General features: G+C 42.0%; 1 protein-coding gene across 1 annotated transcript in view; it reads right to left on the minus strand.

The window, feature by feature from the left end:
* Window positions 1-11,976: 11,976 nt before the first annotated feature.
* The window catches only part of LOC124795977, a 136,535-nt gene continuing 127,187 nt past the window's right edge, over window positions 11,977-21,324 (minus strand). Inside the window, exon 3 of the mRNA XM_047260059.1 lies at window positions 11,977-12,156. Coding sequence (XP_047116015.1) covers window positions 11,977-12,156 — 180 coding nt within the window. The remainder of the gene's footprint in view (window positions 12,157-21,324) is intronic.

A 21,324-nucleotide genomic window follows, 5' to 3' on the forward strand; every position in this document is an offset into this window, starting at 1 on the left:
CGGCAAGGTGCTCAACGTCCATACCGCACTATGGACTTCACGATCGACGTCTTATTTGCTCTAAGTAGGAAAGGCAACAAGCTGTAGCAGACCTGGCGACCGAGTACAGTGTTGGTGCAGAAGCAAGTGTTTCGGAGTACACCGTTCAGCATAAATTGCTGAATATGGGGCTCCGTAGGAGACAATACCGGGATTTTCCCAAGCTGACCTAAGATCATCGTCGAATACGATTGCGAATCATCGAAATTAGACCGTATCAAAGGAAACGTGTCGCCTCGTCGGATGAACTGTGTTTTTACGTCAGATTGATGGCCATCTCTCGATGCTCCAGACGAACTGCAACTCGAAACACGCACCGCGCCAGGACTGCTGGCTGCAGCGGGCTCTATTCTGCTGTGGGGTCTCTGCATCTGGAGTTCCATGGGACCTGTGGTAGTAACAGAAAACACTCTGCCAGCTGTGGACTACGTGGGTATTAAATATTTTCAACATTTCACGGTCCTGTCAGCAACTGTATAAATGTTAATTTTAATAACCAACGGCCTCAGTTCCAACGTTTACCTAGATTTACCTAGGTTTCAGACGGGATAACCCAACCTTCTTCAGAATAAAAGTAACTACCGTTTGTCCATAGTGGACATCGTCAAGCTACAACTACAAGTCCATAAATTATCGTCAGACTGTAAAAACTTATCAGGAACTGCCTCGGCCCCACTTCGGGACCGAGATCGGGCAGCCACGAGTGCTGTACTGGAACTGAGTGTAGCGTCATGAGGCCCGCCTAGGCATACACAATACCTTGCGCCTGCGCATAAACTGTCTGATAGTTACTTGTTGGGACAAGACGCGAACCTAACTCCTGCCCTTGAATGTACTAGTGAAGTCAAATGAAAGGTATAGCTGAGGAAAAGGGCGTATATGTTATCCTGTGCAGAAGGTACTTAGATTGACTATCTTAACATTTATGAAGTATTAATTGGTCATGACATGAGGAAGACATGTGCTTACAAGGTGAGGCCTGTCTAGGAAAATGTTGTGCTTAAGCAGGAAGTTTAATCATAAAAAAGAACTTAGAACAATAATATAAAGCCAACATCGTCACTATTATGACTAGATCTAGAAACGTTTGAGACGTAAATGTTAAGCACTTGCCCAAATGGTCGTGACTGAACTTATGAACAATCTATATCTAATCTGTAATACCTGGCAATATGGGCCATATGAAATAGATGGTGATTATTCAAGATCAGTATATTTGACCTGAAATGGTCTTGAATCAAAATGTCAGTTTGGTTTCCAGAAGGGGTTTTCAACGGAAAATGCTATATATACTTTCACTAATGAAATATTAAATGCTCTGAGTAACCGGAAGTCACCTGTTGGGATTTTTTGTGATCTATCAAAGGCTTTTGATTGTGTAAATCATGGAATACTTCTAGATAAGCTCAAGTACTGTGGTATGAATGGGACAGTGCTCAAATGGTTTAAATCATACCTAACTGGAAGAGTGCAGAAAGTTAAAATAAACAGTTCACATAATATGCAAAAAACTGATGATTCTTCAAACTGGGGAACAATCAAGAATGGGGTGCCGCAAGGTTCGGTCTTGGGTCCTCTGCAGTTCTTAATATATATTAATGACTTGCCATTCTATATTCACGAAGATGCAAAGCTGGTACTTTTTGCCGATGATACAAGTATAGCTATCACACCCGACAGTCAAGAATTAACTGGCAAAATTGTAAACGATGTTTTTCAGAAAATCATTAAGTGGTTCTCTGCAAATGGGCTCTCACTAAACTTTGACAAAACACAGTACAGGGTGATTCAAAAAGAATACCACAACTTTAAAAATGTGTATTTAATGAAAGAAACATAATATAACCTTCTGTTATACATCATTACAAAGAGTATTTAAAAAGGTTTGTTTTCACTCAAAAACAAGTTCAGAGATGTTCAATATGGCCCCCTCCAGACACACGAGCAAAATCAACCCGATACTCCAACTCGTTCCACACTCTCTGTAGCATATCAGGCGTAACAGTTTGGATAGCTGCTGTTATTTCTCGTTTCAAATCATCAATGGTGCCTGGGAGAGGTGGCCGAAACACCATATCCTTAACATACCCCCATAAGAAAAAATCGCAGGGGGTAAGATCAGGGCTTCTTGGAGGCCAGTGATGAAGTGCTCTGTCACAGGCTACCTGGCGGCCGATTCATCGCCTCGGGTAGTTGACGTTCAGGTTTCATAACTAACCTTTTTCGTAGGACTCTCCATACAGTTGATTGTGGAATTTGCAGCTCTCTGCTAGCTCTGCGAGTCGATTTTCCTGGGCTGCGAACAAATGCTTGCTGGATGCGTGCTACATTTTCATCACTCGTTTTCGGCCGTCCAGAACTTTTCCCTTTGCACAAACACCCATTCTCTGTAAACTGTTTATACCAACGTTTAATACACCACCTATCAGGAGGTTTAACACCATACTTCTTTCGAAATGCACGCTGAACAACTGTCGTCGATTCACTTCTGCCGTACTCAATAACACAAATAGCTTTCTGTTGAGCGGTCGCCATCTTAGCATCAACTGACGCTGACGCCTAGTCAACAGCGCCTCAAGCGAACAAATGTACAACTAAATGAAACTTTATAGCTCCCTTAATTCGCCGACAGACAGTGCTTAGCTCTGCCTTTTGTCGTTACAGAGTTTTAAATTCCTAAAGTTGTGGTATTCTTTTTGAATCACCCTGTATATACAGTTCCACACAGTAAATGGAATGACCCCATTAATAAATATAGACTTCGATCAGAAATCGGTAGTAAGGTAGAATATTCCAAATTTCTAGGTGTATGCTTTGGTGAGGGGTTGGACTGGAAAAAACACACTAAGGATCTGCTGAAACGTTTGAGTTCAGCTACTTATGCTATTAGGGTCATTGCAAATTTTGGAGATATACATCTGAGTAAATTAGCTTACCACGCCTATTTTCATTCTCTGCTTTCGTATGGCATCCTATTCTGGGGTAACTCATCATTGAGTAAAAGAGTGTTCATTGTACAAAAGCGTGTAATCAGAATAATTGCTGGAGCTCATCCAAGATCATCCTGCAGACACTTATTTAAAGAGCTATAAATCTTCACTGTAGCTTCACAATATATATATTAACTTATGAAATTTGTTATTAATAATCCGAACGAATTCAAAAATAACAGCGGTGTATATGGCTTCAACACTAGGAGAAAGAATGATCTTCACTACGCAAGGTTAAATCTAACTTTGGCTCAGAAGGGGGTAAATTATGCTGCCACAAAAGTCTTTGGTCACTTACCTAATAACATAAAAAGTCTGACAGCATTTAAAAGGAAATTAAAAGAATTTCTTTATGGCAACTCCTTCTACTCATTGGATGAATTTGTGGATATAGTAAGTGGGTAATTTTCCAACCTCCACAAAAAAAAAGAAAAATTGAGTGTCATGTAATATTTTCTCTAATGTAATATCTTGTATGGACACCTTTTATTAACCTGACACGTTCCACATCATTACGAAGTGTCGTATTCATGATCTACGGAACAAGTACTAATCTAATCTAGTCTAATCTAATCTAATCAAAAACTAATGCACGTGCCTGATTGAACTTCTCGACGAAGTTATGGTTATGAGTTACAGAAAGCACTAAAGTAGGGGATAATGTGGCGGCAATGGGGTATTTAATTTGCCTTCATGGAGGTGATCCACACACATGCTGTAAAAACTGGCCTGGTGACCACTGCCATAGAATTTAGCGAATGACAGCGGAATTATGCTAAAAGCTAAAGTGTGACTTGGCGAACATCGCTCCGGTCAACATACTTAAAATAATTGACCGACATAGGTCAAAATTTACTTTAAGAACTAGTATAAACTATGGGAGGATGACGGGAAAATGGTTAAATTATGATGTGATTTGCCGAGCAACGCTCCAAGGACACTTTTAAACGTCATTGAGTAAGATCAATTCAAACTGATCCGGCTAGTCTGAACCAAAACTTCGTATCCAGTACATTGTGGCAAGGTGACGTTACCCTCTTGTGATACTTATATCGATATGACTGCCATTAATTATGTTAATAAAAAGTTGTGTATGAATAGGTGATGGCATCAATGCTATCATATAGATGTAGTATTGACCACAATCGGTCATGTTGAAGGATTATGTGGTAGTACCTGTATTCTGTAATGGGGTAGTGACTTGGTGATCGCCATTCCGTTTACTATACGTAAAAGCTATTGACTGACGAAGTTATTATCCGCTAATTAAATCAAGTGTTGAAACCGTTCTTAACTCTAGAACGTGCATACCGAATATCAGTTGTCCATCTGTGTGCATGTTCAACGTGTTCAATACGCCAAATATTAACCATTTACGCTGCTACCCTATGTAATACTGAAATATTAATTAGGTAACTGAATATTTCTATATAACTAATAGACACCTTCATAGATGGATCCAAAGATTTTTTACGGTGTCAAACTAATATACCTAGCTATTCAGCCTACGGGAGTACAGACATATGTTGGCAAGGGTAAAGCATAGCCAGCATTAACATTACGGTGGATGAAATAATGGTTGTAACCTTCAAAGAAGCTTCTATTTCGCAGCTGCAGTTGGTCGTTAAGAAGGTTGTTTTTGTCATGTAGTAAATGTTTAAAAATTTGCATTTCCTCTAAAACGTCTAACCTTGCACCTTTTACTTCACTATGCAAGAGCTGAGTATTGTGGAGGAGGGGGGGGGGGAGGGGGGAGCCCATTGCACTAAATGTTCAGCAATGTAGAACCATATGTGCAGTCTCCAGTTTTAGTCGGTATATGCTCCTTTTACTTTGTTAATAAGGCTCTTCCTGATTGCCCAATATAAAACTACGGACATTCGTCACAGGTGGTCTTGTATACTCCGGATAATGACAATTAATCTTTTGGCTTTTTTAAAATATGAATCAAATTCTTCTGAAGACTATTATTAGTGTAAAAAACGGTCTTAAATCCCTGGTTTTTCAAAAGACGCACGATTTTATACGCAACTTTGCCTATAAAAGGAATAGGTACTATGGCAGACGGAGTAACATATGGCGCGGTGCCTAACGTAGAAGCTGTCATCGTTCTGTTATTGTTTACTTTCTTGTTATAGAACCGTCTCACAATATCCGTTATTTCGGGCTATTGTTTCAAGAGTTACCAGTTCATGTTCCAAGGCTTCCGCGGATAAAGGAACCGACATCGCTCTATGTAAACTAGAATGAAAAAATGCCATTTTAAGCGCTAGCGGGTGCGCCGAATTAACAGGTACAATATTATTTAATAGATTTACATTTATTTAATAGAATCTTGTGGTCGACTGTATCAAACGCCTTAGAAAGATCCAAAAATACGCCTGTGACACACTCATCTTTATCAAGAGTATATAGCACAACTTCTGTGAATTCTACTATGGCTGACTCGGTATTTTTGCCACTTCGGAAACCAAACTGTGATTTGCTTATTTATTCAGGTAATTCATTAATCTGTCTTTCATAATTGCTTCTATTATTTTTGAGAATGCTGACAGCAGGGAAACGGGCCGGTAATTTTCTATGTCTGCATTGTCTTTCTTAAGCAAACGCACAACTCTTGCCTGTTTTAACTGTTCTGGAAATGTCCCTGGTATGAAGGATTCATTTGTTATATTTGTTAAGGGGACTTGTATAATCCCTATGCATTGTTTCAGTACACACATTGGTACTTCATCTAAGCCTATTGACTTTTTATTTTTTATTTTTTTGGATTGTTTTACTGATTTCATTCTCTGTGGTTGGAAGTAACATCATTGTATTTAGTGCAACATTATTCACAGGTGTTATATTTGTTTGGGGGAATTTTTGCTGTAACTTCTTTGCAATACTTTAAAAATGCTCGTTTACATAGTTTACTAAATGCTTTGGGTCATTTATTACTTTATCCTCCTCCCTTATCAGTATGTTATTGTGCGTTTGTTTGACCCTCCCCGTTTCCTTACTTATAACATCTCAGACTGCTTTGCTTTTATTCTCTGCATTATGTATTAGTTTGTCATTAAATGACTTTCTTGCAGCAATCAGCACCTTCCTATAGATCTTTTTTATATATGATGGAAATTTAAGAATTCTGGATCATTGTGAATCTTTTTCATGGAACGGAGGTGTTTAAGAGTTTGGTAGGACTTCTTAATACCTGCTGTTATCCATCTGTTTTTGTGAGATGTTGATACAGACATGCATACTTTTGGAAATGCCTTTTCAAAGTTCAATTTAAACAATGTGGAGAATTTAGAGAATTTCATATTCACATTGGTTGTCTTATACACTTCATCCCAGCTTTGTTTTCCTAGTTCTTTTGAAAAATCTTTTATTTTGATTTCTGGTAGATGATGTTTGTAGGCTTGTAGTTTAGGGAATGATTTGATGCCTGACTTTACTGTTGTTACTTGACGGAGATGGTCTGATAGTCCGAGATCTTTTACAGCTACATCACATTTTTCCCTGTCCGTATTTGTGGCCATATGGTCAATTACTGATGAAGTCGTTGTGGTAACCCTTGTTGCACTATTGTCCAATAGGGACATGCAAAAACTTTGAAGGATGTTTATGAAGGTGCTGTTGGATTCATTTATGATGTTAGTGTTGATGTTAATGTCCCCACACAGAATTATGTTGACCTTTGTATTTTAGACTTTATCCACAAATTCTATTAACTTATTGAAAAAAGTGTCCACGCTACCACTGGAAGATCTATACACACATAAAATGATTAATTTCTTGGTGATATCAAGCCCTGTTAGTTCAATAGCTGATATTTCAAAGTGTTTCTCTTCAACTACAGTACTGAGGTTATGTCTTGATTTGAACTGTGTTCCTTTTCTGATATAAATGCATGATCCTCCAGTCCTTGAAATAGTTCTGCAGTAAGAATTTGCCTTTTCATACAATGATAATACTACATGTTGGATTTCTGTGTCTCTACACCACTGCTCAGTAACACAAACTACTGTGCAGTTCAAAGATTGGAGCTCAACTCCTACTTGTTGTATTTTATTTTTTATTGATTGCATGTTTTGATGGAGGATTGTTAAGTCTGTGAAATGCCCCATGTTACTCTTTCCAATGGTTTGTTTTTCTTTGTGACATCTGGTATATGTGATATTTGAGGTGTTAAAATCTGTCTTGTGAGTGATTGTTTCAGTATTTATTACAGTGTTAGAGATACTCCTTAGGTAGGGGAACCTGTTGTCTGGCTTTTTCCTAAAAACAACCTACTTTTCCTACCTATGAAAACAGGTATTTGACCACGTGTGCCCGAGATCCACCCCCTATACTTGCATGAATCAGCTGTACCAATCTTTCCTTCCCAGTCCTGTTTAGGTGTAGGTTATGCCTAGTGAAACCCCATCTGTTGATAATCCCGACGGGCACCAGAGAAACATGAGCAAAGTTGGCTGTCCTCAGAACCATCCCTAACCCCACATTGATTCGCCTCACAGCTCCATCAAGGTGTGGTCAATCATGACGCCGCAACAGCTCAACAAAAGTGTACGTTGGTGCCATAAGTCAGGGAAGCTATCTTGTCCAGTTCACCACCTATGTCATATGCCCCATCCCTGTCCAAACTGTTTCCCGCCCCGCCCACTATCACTACATGGTCCTCTTTCGTAAAGTCCTTACATAAAGACCCTAGGTCCTCTGTCACATGACTTTGCCCTGCATTTAGCTTGAATATACTGGTGGCCTTGTACGCTGCCCCTAAACTTTCCTGTAACTGAGGGCCTACACCTCGACCATGGCTACTACCTAGCACGGCATTTAAATGAGCTGATGAAGATTTCTAATCATTCGTTCCTGTGATAAAAGCTTTTTCATACGTAGAGATAACGATTTTAATAATCGTCAGTTCAATATGTCCAAGAGTTAAATGTTTTGTTATTGAGTGTCAAAAGTAATTGAATACGATTGTTGTGTATCACTTGACCCCTGAAACCACAGTTGATCAATTATGTGTAGAATAAAAAAGGGAATAGCTGTTTTGTCTTTCTGGAATAGACCCCAAACATTCACTTTTATTAATTTATGCATTCTAGTTACGTGACAGCAGCATTTGTAATGATTTTTGTTACGATCCGCACTTGATATTAGTTGCCTTACAGGGCCAGGTTCATATTTATTTATAATGTCTGTTTGACACCCTGGGCTTGAGAAGACAGTTCGGATGTTTTGTCCATTTGCACGCTAAGTCGTAAGCTAAGTTTGCACACATTGATACACTCACTGTGCAGATACAGAAGCATGGACGATGACATACTGAAGAGCCAAGGAAACTGGTACACCTACCTCATATCGTGTAGGACTCCTGTGAGCAAGCAGAGGTGCCGCAATACGACGTGGCATGGATTCGACTAATGTCTAAAGTAGTGCTGGAGAGAATTGACACCCTGAATGCTGCAGGGCTGTCGATAAATCTGTAAGAGTACGAGAGGTGGAGATCTCTTCTGTAGAGCACGTTGCAAGGCATCCCAGATACGCTCAATAATGTCCATATCTGGGGAGTTTGGTGGCCAGTGGAAGTGTATAAACTCAGAATAGTGTTCCTGGAGCCATGCTGTAGCAATTGTGGGCGTGTGGGGTGTCGGATTGTCCTGCTGGAATTGCCCTAGTCCGTCGGAATTCACAATGGACATGAACGCATACAGGTGATCAGACAGGTTGCTTACGTATGTTTCATAAGTCAGAGTCGTATATAGATGTACCATGGGTCCCATATCACTCCAACTGCACACGCCCCACCCCACTACAGAGCCTCCACTAGATTGAACAGTTCCCTACCGACATGCAGGGTCCACAGATTCATGAGGTTGTTTCCATACTCGTACACGTCCATCCCCTCGCTACAATTTGAAAGAAGACTCTTCCGATCAGGCAACATGTTTCCAGTCATAAACAGTCCAATGTCGGTGTTGATGGGCCCAGGTAAGCTTAAAGCTTTGTGTCGTGCATTCATCAAGGGTACACGACTGGGCCTTCGGCTCCGAAAACCAATACCGATGATGTTTCGCTGAATGGTTTGCACGCTGACAGTTGTTGATTCCCAGCATTGAAATCTTTAGCAGTTTGCGGAAGGGCTGCACTTCCGTCCCGTTGAACAGTTCTCTTCATTCGTCGTTAGTCCTGTTCTTGAAGGATGTTTTTCCGGTCACAGCGATGTCGGAGATTTGCTGTTTTAAAGGGTTCCTGATATTCACGGTACACTCATAAAGTGGTTGTACGAGAAAATCCAGCCGGCCGTTGTGGCCGAGCGGTTCTAGGCACTTCAGTCCGGTACCGCGCTGCTGCTACGGTCGCTGGTTCGAATCTTTCCTCGGGCATGGAGGTGTATGATATCCTTAGGTTAGTTATGTTTAAGTAGTTATAAGTCTAGGGGACTGATGACCTCAGATGTTAAGTCCCATAGTGCTTAGAGCCATTTGAACCATTTTTTCCAGAAAATCCCCATTTCATGGCTACCTCGGAGATGCTGTGTCCCATCGCTCGTGCGCCGACTGTAACACCACACTCACACTCACTTAAATTTTGGTAGCTTGCTATTGTAGCAGCATTAACCGATCCAACAACAGCGCCAGATACTTGTTGTCTTATGTAGACGTTACCGACCGCAGCGCCGTATTGTACTTGTTTTCATCTTTCTGTATTGGAATACGCATGCCCATACCAGTTTCTTTGGCGCTTCGGCGAATAAGGATAGTGATAGTTTTAACAGAGAATGAGAAGCTGTGAAACTCAATGATTTATGGACAGTGACTGGAGAATCGATAGATAAGTCCTTATCCTTCACAGGCGGAAGTAGATAGTTAAGTTTTATCTCTTCTAATCACGTGTAAACTCGACCACGCTCACTTTACACAGTATTTATGCCGCTCTCATGTCCGATTGGTGAGTCGGCAAGGCTCAGCGTCACAAGAGCACCTCCGAACAGGAGTGCTTTAAAATGGAATGATCATTTTAAGTTGATCGTCGGTAAAGCAGATGCCAGACTGAGATTCATTGGAATAATCCTAAGGAAATGCAATCCGAAAACAAAGGGAGTAGGTTGCAGTACACTTGTTCGCCCACTGCTTGAATACTGCTCAGCAGTGTGGGATTCGTACCAGATAGGTTCGATAGAAGAGAGAGAGAAAATCCAACGGACAGCAGCGCGCTTCGTTACAGGATCATTTAGTAATCGCGAAAGCGTTACGGAGATGATAGACAAACTCCAGTGGAAGACTTTGCAGGAGAAACGCTGAGTAGCTCGGTACAGGCTTTTGTTAAAGTTTCGAAAACGTGCCTTCACCGAGGAGTCAAGCAGTATATTCCTCCATCCAACGTATATATCGCGAAGAGATCATGATGATAAAATCAGAGAGATTAGAGCCCACACAGAGGCATACCGACAATGTTTCTTTCCACAAACAATACGAGACTGGAACACGAGGGAGAACCGATAGAGGTACTCAAAGTTCCCTCCGCCACACACCGTCAGGTGGCTTGTGGAGTATGGAATGAGATTTAGATGTTGATGGAGACCAGCGCAGCTCTGGACGAAACGTCAGGAACCGGAAAGTTTCTTTGGACACAGCCATATAACCCGGAAGACTGACCCAGCAATCATTTCAGTGTATGTACTACATCTATGGCCATGCAAAGAGATCTACATCGACATCTACGTGATTACTCTGCTATTCACAATAAAGTGCCTGGCAGAGTGTTCAAAGAACCACCTTCAAGCTGTCTCTCTACCCTTCCACTCTCGAACGGCGCGCGGGGAAAACGAGCACTTAAATTTTTCTGTGTGAGCCCTGATTTCTCTTATTTTATCGTGATGACCATTTCTCCCTATGTTGGTGGGTTCCAAGAGAATGTTTTCGCAATCGGAGGAGAAAACTGGTGATCGCAATTTTATGAGAAGATCCCGTCGCATCGGTAAACGCCTTTGCTTTAATGATTGCCACTCTGTTGTGTACATAGTTCCGCGTAGTCAGCGCGTACACAACTTTCCCACTAGAGCGCGCCCCGCTAAGCACAACAGCGCAGGCGCAGCGCTCGTCCGTCTCCGCACTACGAGATGGCGCTGTCTTAGAGACGGACCAAATTCTGCTTCCGCCGATCCGCGTATTAATATGTAACGCAGCCAATGAGATTGCTGCTAACGTAGAACCTTTTCTCCTTGCGGATCACACTCGCGCAGTGTTACCTGAACGCGCGAGGTATTATAACGAGTGTACAGACCTCCAATTAGTCAGTCTGCGTTAGTCTATAGTCAAGTTTCAGTCTGCGCCTAATAAGATTATGATATTCCTGTTCGTAGCCATCAAGAGAAATGTATAGACACTTTGTCAAGTATCAGAGATATGTGAGAATAAGATTAACCTACCAAGACCAAAGGAACTTCAGATTGTCAATTGTAAATAGCATCCAGAATCAAGTTAAGTAAGGTCTATGATTTTTATTATTTTAATAAATGTGTGTGAAACTTAATCAAGTTCTGTTTAAAGTTGGTCAACGTAAATCTGCTACTCTAAGCGTGCAAGCGGCATTTCTATCGTCTGACCTAACGGCAGAAGATAAACACGCTACGATAAGACCACGAAACATATTGCTGACACTCGCCTACTTCGTTAGAACGACAAGTCAAATAATCTGATGGTGTGTGTACCAAAGGTCTTACAGTACGCACACCACACGCTCCAATTCACGTATCATATCTGTGGCACTATCTACCCTATTTCGCGATAATACAAAACGAGTTTCCCTTCTTTGTACTTTTTCGATGTCATCCGGCAGTCCCACCTGATGCGCACCCTACACCGCACAGAAATACTCCAGAATGGGGCGGACAAGCGTGATTTACATTGGGAAACCTTGGCTTTCACTGACGAAGACAATGTTGCTGGGCATCTTAGAGAGTGTCGCTACTACTGACCGAGACGAAGGCCTCCCTGCAGAAGACGTAGAGGGGCCCGGCGCTGATGCTGAGCGGCCGGCCTGCGCGCACAGCCACCAGTAGCAGGCCCCTCCTCAAGGCCACCGGCCGCGCCCCGTGCGCACAGTAGCACGCGCTCTCAGCCACCGCCTCGCTCTGCAAATTACAGGCAAGTGCGAACGTAAGGTGTCTGACAGATACAGGTACTCAGAGTAACTGAAGGCTGTGCTTGGGAAGACAAATGAAAAGATACACTAAGGAAATCAGTAATGAAATGATCACATAGGTCCACTTGTGGGTAAAGCAGGTGGTAGGCGGATTTATTGTTGAAATACTGGAGAAGTGCAATCAATCACTCATGGACTCATGCACTCATGCAACTACTTCAAGAGCATTGCTCAATTATGAAGGACCTGTATCAGATAGTACTAACAGCGAATATTGAACAAATACAGAGAAGGACAGCACAAATGGTCTCAGTTTTGGTTGACCCATGGGAGAGTGTCGCCGAGATGTTGAAAGAGCTGAACTGGCAAACTCTTGAAGATAGATGTAAACTACCCCGAGAAAGTCTACTAACACAGTTTCAAAAACCTGCTTTAAGGGGACATTGTATGTCCTATGCAACCAATGTCAAATTATTGAATTTTGTGACCCATTATCTTGGAAACTTACTTATTTTCCATAATTATTGAATTATTGAATTCACCTTTCTAGACACATTGAACTAGAATTATTATTAAAATTGTATTATGGGGCATGTTTTCTTTTTATTTTTCTTTCTTTTTTTTTCAAACACTCAATTTTTTTGACAGAATTTTGTAATTAAATGAACATAAAACCAAAAACTCTTGATATTTTAATTATTCTAGTTCCATATGTGTTGGCATGCTGCGAAAATTTCGTCCCTACCATCAGTACTTTTTTAGAAAATGTATCATTTATTGCAAAAAATGTAGTTCAGGGATATTGAGGTTTAAAGCTTTTTTTTATTACAAATTCTTATACAGACTTACATTTCTGCATCTTTTATGCACTAGAATGGCCCTGGTCCATAGTCTGTGTCTTCTTCAGTGTCAAAACAGCCCAGTGCTTGCCTCCTCCTTTTCTTTCTTGTTTCTTTTGTCATTTGCTGAGCAGTTTACTCTGCTTCACGTACACGAAGCTCATCCAGTTCCCGCAGTCCTTTAGCTGTGTTCTGTCCAAATCTTACCCCTAACTTCCACAGAACCTTAAGTCTTTCATAGTTCCCACCATTAAAAGTTATTGCAACCTCAAACACTGCTAACTTTATAGTCATAAGGCCAACAATACACTGCTGCTTATGAAGTAATCTGTTCTTCTGGTTAACTGTACAACCTTGGCAGTACTTGCACCTGTTACAGCAGCGGTGTACTGCAAAGCGTTCTTACTGATTGGAAAAAATTGGCCAGGTCGAGAGTAGGACTCGCGCACTGAGGGTTCCGTACGGTCTTACTTATGTACCGGGTGATCAAAAAGTCAGTATAAATTTCAAAACCTAATAAACCACGGAATAATGTAGATAGAGAGGTAAAAATTGGCACACTCGCTTGGAATAACATGGGGTTCTATTAGAACAAAAAAAAAACAAAGTTCACAAAATGTCCGACAGATGGCGCTGGACAGCAAAACGTCAGTGACCGCGCATGACAATCGTGTATAAAAGGAGCTGTAATGAGAGAGAGAATCAGATGCGCCAGCAGTCGCAGCATGTTGACGTTACCGGAAAAGGTGCTTTTAGTGAAGCTGTATTATCAGAAAGGGGAATGTGCTAGTTCAACGTTACGATCCTATCGCCATAGTACGGGGATTCGAACGGGTAAAGGTCCGTTGTCAAATGCAGCTGTGGGCAGAATGATTTCGAAGTTGGAAGCCACGGATTGTTTAGACGATAGACCCCGTAGTGGCCGACCGAGCACAAGGCGTAATGCTGCTGAGACGGTTCAGGAAGAAATGGAGATTGTAGCGGGTTCGTCTATGCACGGGGAAGTCAGCACTCGTGCAGAAGCACGTCGCACCGGCATTCCATACATTACTGTTTGGTTGGGACTGAGGCGTAGCCTCCGATGCTATCCGTGCAAAATGTATCGGCATCATGAACCTGGCGATTTAGTGAAGTGGAGGGCATTTGCGGTGTGGGCGTTTCAAAAGATGGCGGAAGATGCCGATTGGTTGAGTAACGTGTTTTAGACCAACGAAGCTCATTTCACGCTCCGAGGGTCTGTCAACGCTCACACCTGCAGAATTTGGGCTACCGAAAATCCTAGATCTGTCGTGGAAATTCCATCGCACGACGACAAAGTCACGGTATGGGTTGGATTACCACATCTACCGTTATCGGGCCTTTTTTCTTCGAGGAAATGCGTGATTCTGGATTTGTAACTGCTACCGTGACGGGTGAGAGGTACGCCGATATGTTACAGAATCGCATTATCCCCAGCCTGGCTGATAAACACCTGCTGGAACGTACGATGTTTATGCAGCATGGTACTCCACCCCATATTGCTAGACGCGTGAAAGATCTCTTGCGCGCGTCGTTTGGTGATGATCGTGTGCTCAGCCGTCACTTTGGTCATGCTTGGCCTCCCAGGTCCCCAGACCTCAGTCCGTGCGACTATTGGCTTTGTGGTTACCTGAAGACGCAAGTGTATCGTGATCGACCGACATCCCTAGGGATGCTGAAAGACAACATCCGACGTCAATGCCTCACCATAACTCCGGACATGCTTTACAGCGCTGTTCACAACATTATTCCTCGGCTACAGCTATTGCTGAGGAATGACGGTGGACATATTGAGCATTTCCTGTAAAGAACATCATCTTTGCTTTGTCTTACTTTGTTATGCTAATTATTGCTATACTGATCAGATGAAGCGCCATCTGTCTGACATTTTTTGAACTTTGTATTTTTTTGGTTCTAATAAAACCCTATGTCATTCCAAGCATGTGTGTCAATTCGTACCTCTCTATCTACATTATTCCGTGATTTATTCACTTTTCAAATTTGTACTAACTTTTTGATCACCCGGTATATCTAGACAGTTCGTCCATTCCAGCAATCGAAAATCTAGACCATTTTTGCCTGTTATCGACATTAATTCTCGCAGGATATCGTTCCCAGGGATTCAAAGACTTCCGAGAATGTTTTAATTTCACGTCTGAAGTCGGATAACAAATGAAAAAAAATATTTTCTGATATAAATACTGGCGCCATTGAATTAGTAGACTGCTCTGTCTGGCGCCAGTGACTCAGGTGTAGTATCGACTATCCCCCTTACGGCCCCATTGCCAATATTTATGAGGAAGCGTTGGTATCTGTGGGTTGTGTACTTACGAGGTCTTTGCTTGCCGATATACAGGGTGGTCCATTGATCATGTCCGGACCAAATATCTCAATAAATAAGCATCAAACGAAAAAACTACAAAGAACGAAACTTGTCTGGCTTGAAAAGGGGAAACCAGATGGCGCTATGGTTGGCACGCTACAGCCGCTGCCATAGGTCGAACGGATATCAACAGCGTTTTTTAAAATAGGAACCCCCGTTTTTATTACATATTCGTGTAGTACGTAAAGAAATATGAATGTTTCACTTGGACTACTTTTTTCGCTTGGTGATAGATGGTGCTGTAATAGTCACAAACATATGGCTCACAATTTTAAACGAACAGTTGGTAACAGGTATGTTTTTTAAATAAAAAATACAGAACGTAGGTACGTTTGAACATTTTTTTTTTCGGTTGTTCCAATGTGATACATGTACCTTTGTGAACTTATCATTTCTGAGAACGCATCCTGTTACAGCGTGATTACCCGTAAATACCACATTAACGCAATAATTGCTCGAAATAATGTCCGTCAACCTCAATGCATTTGGCAATATGTGTAACGACATTCCTCTCAACAACGAGTAGTTTGCCTTCCGTAATGTTCGCACATACTCGTACATTGGCAATGCGCTGACGCATGTTGTCAGGCGTTGTCGGTGGATCACGATAGCAAATGTCCTTCAACTTTCCCCACAGAAAGAAATCAAGGGATGTCAGATCTGGTAAACGTGCGGGCCATGGTGTGGTGCTTCGACGACCAATCCACCTGTCATGAAATAAGCTATTCAATACAGATTCAACCGCACTCGAGCTATGTGCCGGACATCCATCATGTTGGAAGTACATCGACATTCTGTCATGCAGTGAAACTTCTTGTAGTAACATCGGTAGAACATTACGTAGGAAATCATCACACATTGCACCATTTAGATTGCCATCGATAAAAAAGGGGCCAATTATCCTTCCACCCATAATGCCGCATCACACATTAATCCGCCATGGTCGCTGATGTTCCACTTGTCGCAGATATCGTGGATTTTCCGTTGCCCAATAGTGCATATTATGCTGGTTTACGTTACCGCTGTTGGTGAATGACGCTTCGTCGCTAAATAGAACGTGTGCAAAAAATCTGTCATCGTCCCGTAATTTCTCTTGTGCCCAGTGGCAGAACTGTACACGACGTTCAAAGTCGTCGCCATGCAATTCCTGATGCATAGAAATATGATAAGGGTGCAACTGATGTTGATGTAGCATTCTGAACACCGACGTTTTTGAGATTCCACATTTTCGCGCAATTTGTCTGCTACTGATGAGTGCATTAGCCGCGACAGCAGCTAAAACACCTACTTGGGCATCATCATTTGTTGCAGGTCTTGGTTGACGTTTCATATGTGGCTGAACACTTCCTGTTTCCTTAAATAACGTAACTATCCAACGAATGGTCCGGACACTTGGATGATGTCGTCCAGGATACCGAGCAACATACATAGCAAACGCCCATTGGGCATTTTGATCACAATAGCCATACATCAACACGATATCGATCTTTTCTGCAGTTGGTAAACGGTCCATTTTAACACTGGTTATGTATCACGAAGCAAATACCGTCTGCACTGGCGGAATGTTACGTGATACGTTTGCGACTATTAACGCGCCATCTGTCACAAAGCGAAAAAAGTGGTCCAACTAAAACATTGATATTTCTTTACGTAATACACGAATATATAATAAAAATGGGGGTTTCTACTTTAAAAAATGCAGTTGATATCCGTTTGATCCATGGCAGCGCCATCTAGCGGTCCAACCATAGCGCCATTTGGTTTGCCCCTTCAAGCTAGACAAGTTTTATTCTTTGTAGTTTTTTCTTTTGATGCTTATTTCGTGAGATATTTGGCCCGGTCAGTATCAATGGACCACCCTGTGTATACGGGGTTCGCTGGCCCGAGAGATAAGAACAAAGTTTTGGGATTGGCTTCGTAACAAGAGGTGATCACGAGGTCCGAGCGGCCGAAGCCACGAGCTGCGCAAGGAGGGCCTGTGCAGAGCGAAGATACCGGAGTATTTCACCGGGGTCAGCGTCGACTACAAGCACCAGGTCGACATCCTATCGGTTGGTTGGCAACATTCGTGTCGGATAACCGCTTTTGGTCTGGCTGCCCGCACCACCCAGTAACAGCTGCGACGGACTGTGGATCCATGGAACTGCTTGCTGATAAAGGGGAGTAACCTTCTGTAATCATCGTGTGATTTGTGTCATTGTCCACCCGCCCTTCTTATTATTTTCTGGTTTGTACCAGACCCTCAGAGTTTTACTCGGTTGGCTCTTTGGTCGTAAATATAGGCCGTAGTATTGTACTGAGACACAAGTTGTCGACAAACTGCCTATTCAGTATCGGGTTCTTCAGCCGACGTTCGTCTGATGATTTTACTGACGTTCCGCCAGCACGAATGGCTGGCATTGTCAAAGCTTCACCCTCCATTGCCGGTGGTGAACTAGAGCAGAGATCTCGGCAGTAGACTATATGTACATGGCTCGCCAGCATCCGAGGGATTCTCCGCAGCCATATCCTATGCGGTTCTCCTCATACTACCTGCGACGGTCGTTCGCTGCAGTACGGGAAGCCAGGATCCGTTTACCTTAAGGCTTGTTCAGAGAAGCTGTGGAAATAAAAGACAATCGAATACCTTCAACAAGAAAGAGGAAAGTCTTAAGGTAAACGGATCCTGGCTTCCCGTACTGCAGCCAACGACCGTCGCAGGTGGCAAGAGGAGAGCCGCACAGGAAATGACCGCGGAGAAGCGCTCGGACGTTGACGAGCCAGATACATACAGTCTGCGGCCGTGAGCTCTGCTCCAGTTCACCACCGGCAATGGAGGGTGAAGCTTTGACAATGCCAGCCACTCATGCTAGGGAAACGTCAATAAAATCATCATACGACCGTCGGCCGAAGAACCCGAGACAGAAGCCTATACACAGTTTGTCAACAAGTGGCCACGAAAGCCTTAACAATTTTGTACACTAGTTGTCGTTTAAAAATTTGTCCCGCTATTATATTGCCCCTCCTTATTATTTTATAGTTTGTACCGGACCCTCAGAGTTTTACTCGGTCGGCTCTTTGCTCCTAAATATAGACCCTAGTATTGTAGTAAGACACTAGTTGTCGTTTGAAAACTTGTCCTGCTATTATTTTTGCCTTTCCTTCCGGTTTGTACCTGATCATTATTGTTCTAATGAATCAGCTCCTGGTCGTAAATACAGCCGGAACAATTGTACTAAGACACAGGTTACCGTTAAACAAAAGAGGGACCTTGGGGTTAGATTTATATGTTAACTGGTTCAATTCTTTGATTGTAGCTCCGTTTCTCAGTCGTTAGTTATAATCTCAACAGCCTGTAGTACTAAGCGGTGCATTGCTTTGTTTGAAAGGCCGTGTCATTATTGGTGAATTTTAGCTAGATCTTGTGGTTCGGCTGAGTGAGTTCTCTTGTACTAAGTGTTCACAAATGTTTTAAGACGTTCCTTCAGAGCGCTCTTAATAACTGACAATCAGTTTAACTTTGAAAATATTAAGAGAGAACTGTGACCAGAGACGTAGTCGAAATAAGATTGTCAAAAGGGACGGGTTGGATCAAGTCGCACCTCGGTTGCCGATTGAAATTAAGAAGTAAGCCTTATCATTGTCATATTGTTTCCTAATCTGTTTAACCTTTAAGCACAAGTGCACATTTTACTCCCGAACCTTTCGACATACAGCTTTCAAATTAAAAGTTACGTCATCTGTTTTGAGCCATTGAATCACTCTTATCATCAGCGGTGCTTATATAGTTTCCATGTGTTGCAGAAGGGCATTTAATAAGACAAACTGTGTCCAGCGCGGTAGTAAACACCGCTGCTTCACCCGATAACGGGCGGGCTACGGGTCCCGCCGTCTAGTTACCATTGTCATACTGTTTGCTGTTTTGATTTCTTTTGCAAAAGATTATTCATCGTAAGGTTTACGTCAAAAGAATTTTGTAAATTTGTTCATTTTGTAAAAAAATATTTATGGTTATATACTGTTATATAAACAAAATGTGTGCAAAGAAAGTTATATTGGTGGGTCCTCCCTCCCACGTTTTCGTTAATTCCAGTACCAAGTAGCAAACACAGATTAACAGTTTTCTGTTTTCTTTATTTCGTTTCGCTTGTACTGTGAAACCTCGCTTCTTGCCAAATTTCGTCGTTCTAGGCCAAAGGGAAGTACACTATAGATTTTAATGAGTGAGTGTGCGAGTATCAAAATATGTGGCATAAATGGCCGTATCTTTTGATTTCATTGACCTAGAATCCTAACTTTTTATACCACCCAAGGACTTTAGAACTCAGTATGTGACATAAATATGAAATTGGTACGTCTAATCTTTCCTGGGAAAAGCAGGGCTTAACTGACAGACGGACAGACAGACAATTTAATAACAAAGGAAAAAATTCATGTAATATAATAACAAACTCACAGTTTTTCGATTTTTTCCTTTACTTTTACAGTGAAGCCTTACTTCTTGCCAAATTTCGTTATTCTAGACCAACAGGAAGTACCCTATAGCTTTTGATGAACGAGTCTTCGAGTATGAAAATATGTAGCCTAAATGGCCATAACTCCTGGCTGCATTTACTTGGAAGCTTACGGTTATTACACAGCCAAGGGACCATTGGCCTTAGCATATGAAATAAATTTCAGCTTGGTAAGTCTACCCGTTCCTGAGAAAAAAGTATTTTCAAGAGTCGGACAGACAGATAAACAGAAAGAGAAACAAATTGAGGGACAGCAAAGTGCCCCTGTAAGGGTTCTGTTTCTACCTACGGCAACCCTAAAATTGAGCGCGAGTCATTCCCATTTATAAGAAGGGCCGTCGGAAACACGGACAAAACAATAGGCCTATATCGTTCACTTTTATGTATGTAGACTGAAGCAGCGAATGCGGATTTGTACCAAGACCGGTATCTGAACTAGGTCTCCTGGTTACTAGCCAGATGAGTTAGCCACTATGCCGCCTTGGCACAGCGATTCGCACAACTGCACCGATTTCCCTGGCACGCCTTCCTCCTAGTTCCAAATTCTCACTGTCGTCTCCGTGTAGTTTTTTAAAATTCCCCCATTACATTCGAAGTGAATTGCAAGAGACCCAGATTAGATTCCCAGCCTTGTCACAATTGTTCACTAGCTGCTTCAGCCTGTACATATAAAATCATATCTGTATGAGACCAGTTAAGTCTCTGAGATTGCGTCTTTTCAGTTCTATATCGTTGACGGTCAGTATGCTATGCAATTTTGGAACGTACTACTGGAGACCCAAAATGTCCTGTGTAGGAATCAACATGGTTTCCACAAAAAACGATCGCATGAAACCCAGCTTACCCCAGATCGTTCATTGGACCCAGACGGCGGCAGATACTGGCGGCCTGGTTGATGCCGTATTTACCGACCTACAGAAGGCGTTCGATATAGTTCGGTGCTGCCAAATAATGAAAAAAGACCAGCATAGGGAATATCAGATGAGCTGTGTGACTAGAAGAGTTCGTAGTAAACTGGTCGCAGCGTTTCGTTATTAACGGAGAGAAATATTCAGACGTATAAGCAGCTTCCGGTGTACCTCAGGGGAGTGTTACAGGTCTATTAATCTTTGCGTTTGTACTGTTTCTTCTGGGTGGACTTGCGTTTAAAAAATGTAAACTAAATATTACGATAAATTTTATAAATAATTGACAAGTACGCCAAACAAGAAGAGATAGAACTACAATGGACGTGTTATTCCATGGACTCTTGCGCTTCTATCCATGAACCATCTTTCCTTTGTCATTCGCTTATCTTATCTGCTTGGATTCTAACCTAAGTGGATGTTCTTGGGTAAAGCTCATCTTGCTGTACCAGCTGATAATGTAAGTTGTACTTAAAACCCGAAAAATATAATGGTTATTTTGTCAAAAGAATTTGTGTA

The sequence above is a fragment of the Schistocerca piceifrons genome, chromosome 4, assembly GCF_021461385.2.
Source record: "Schistocerca piceifrons isolate TAMUIC-IGC-003096 chromosome 4, iqSchPice1.1, whole genome shotgun sequence".
NCBI lineage: Eukaryota > Metazoa > Arthropoda > Insecta > Orthoptera > Acrididae > Schistocerca > Schistocerca piceifrons.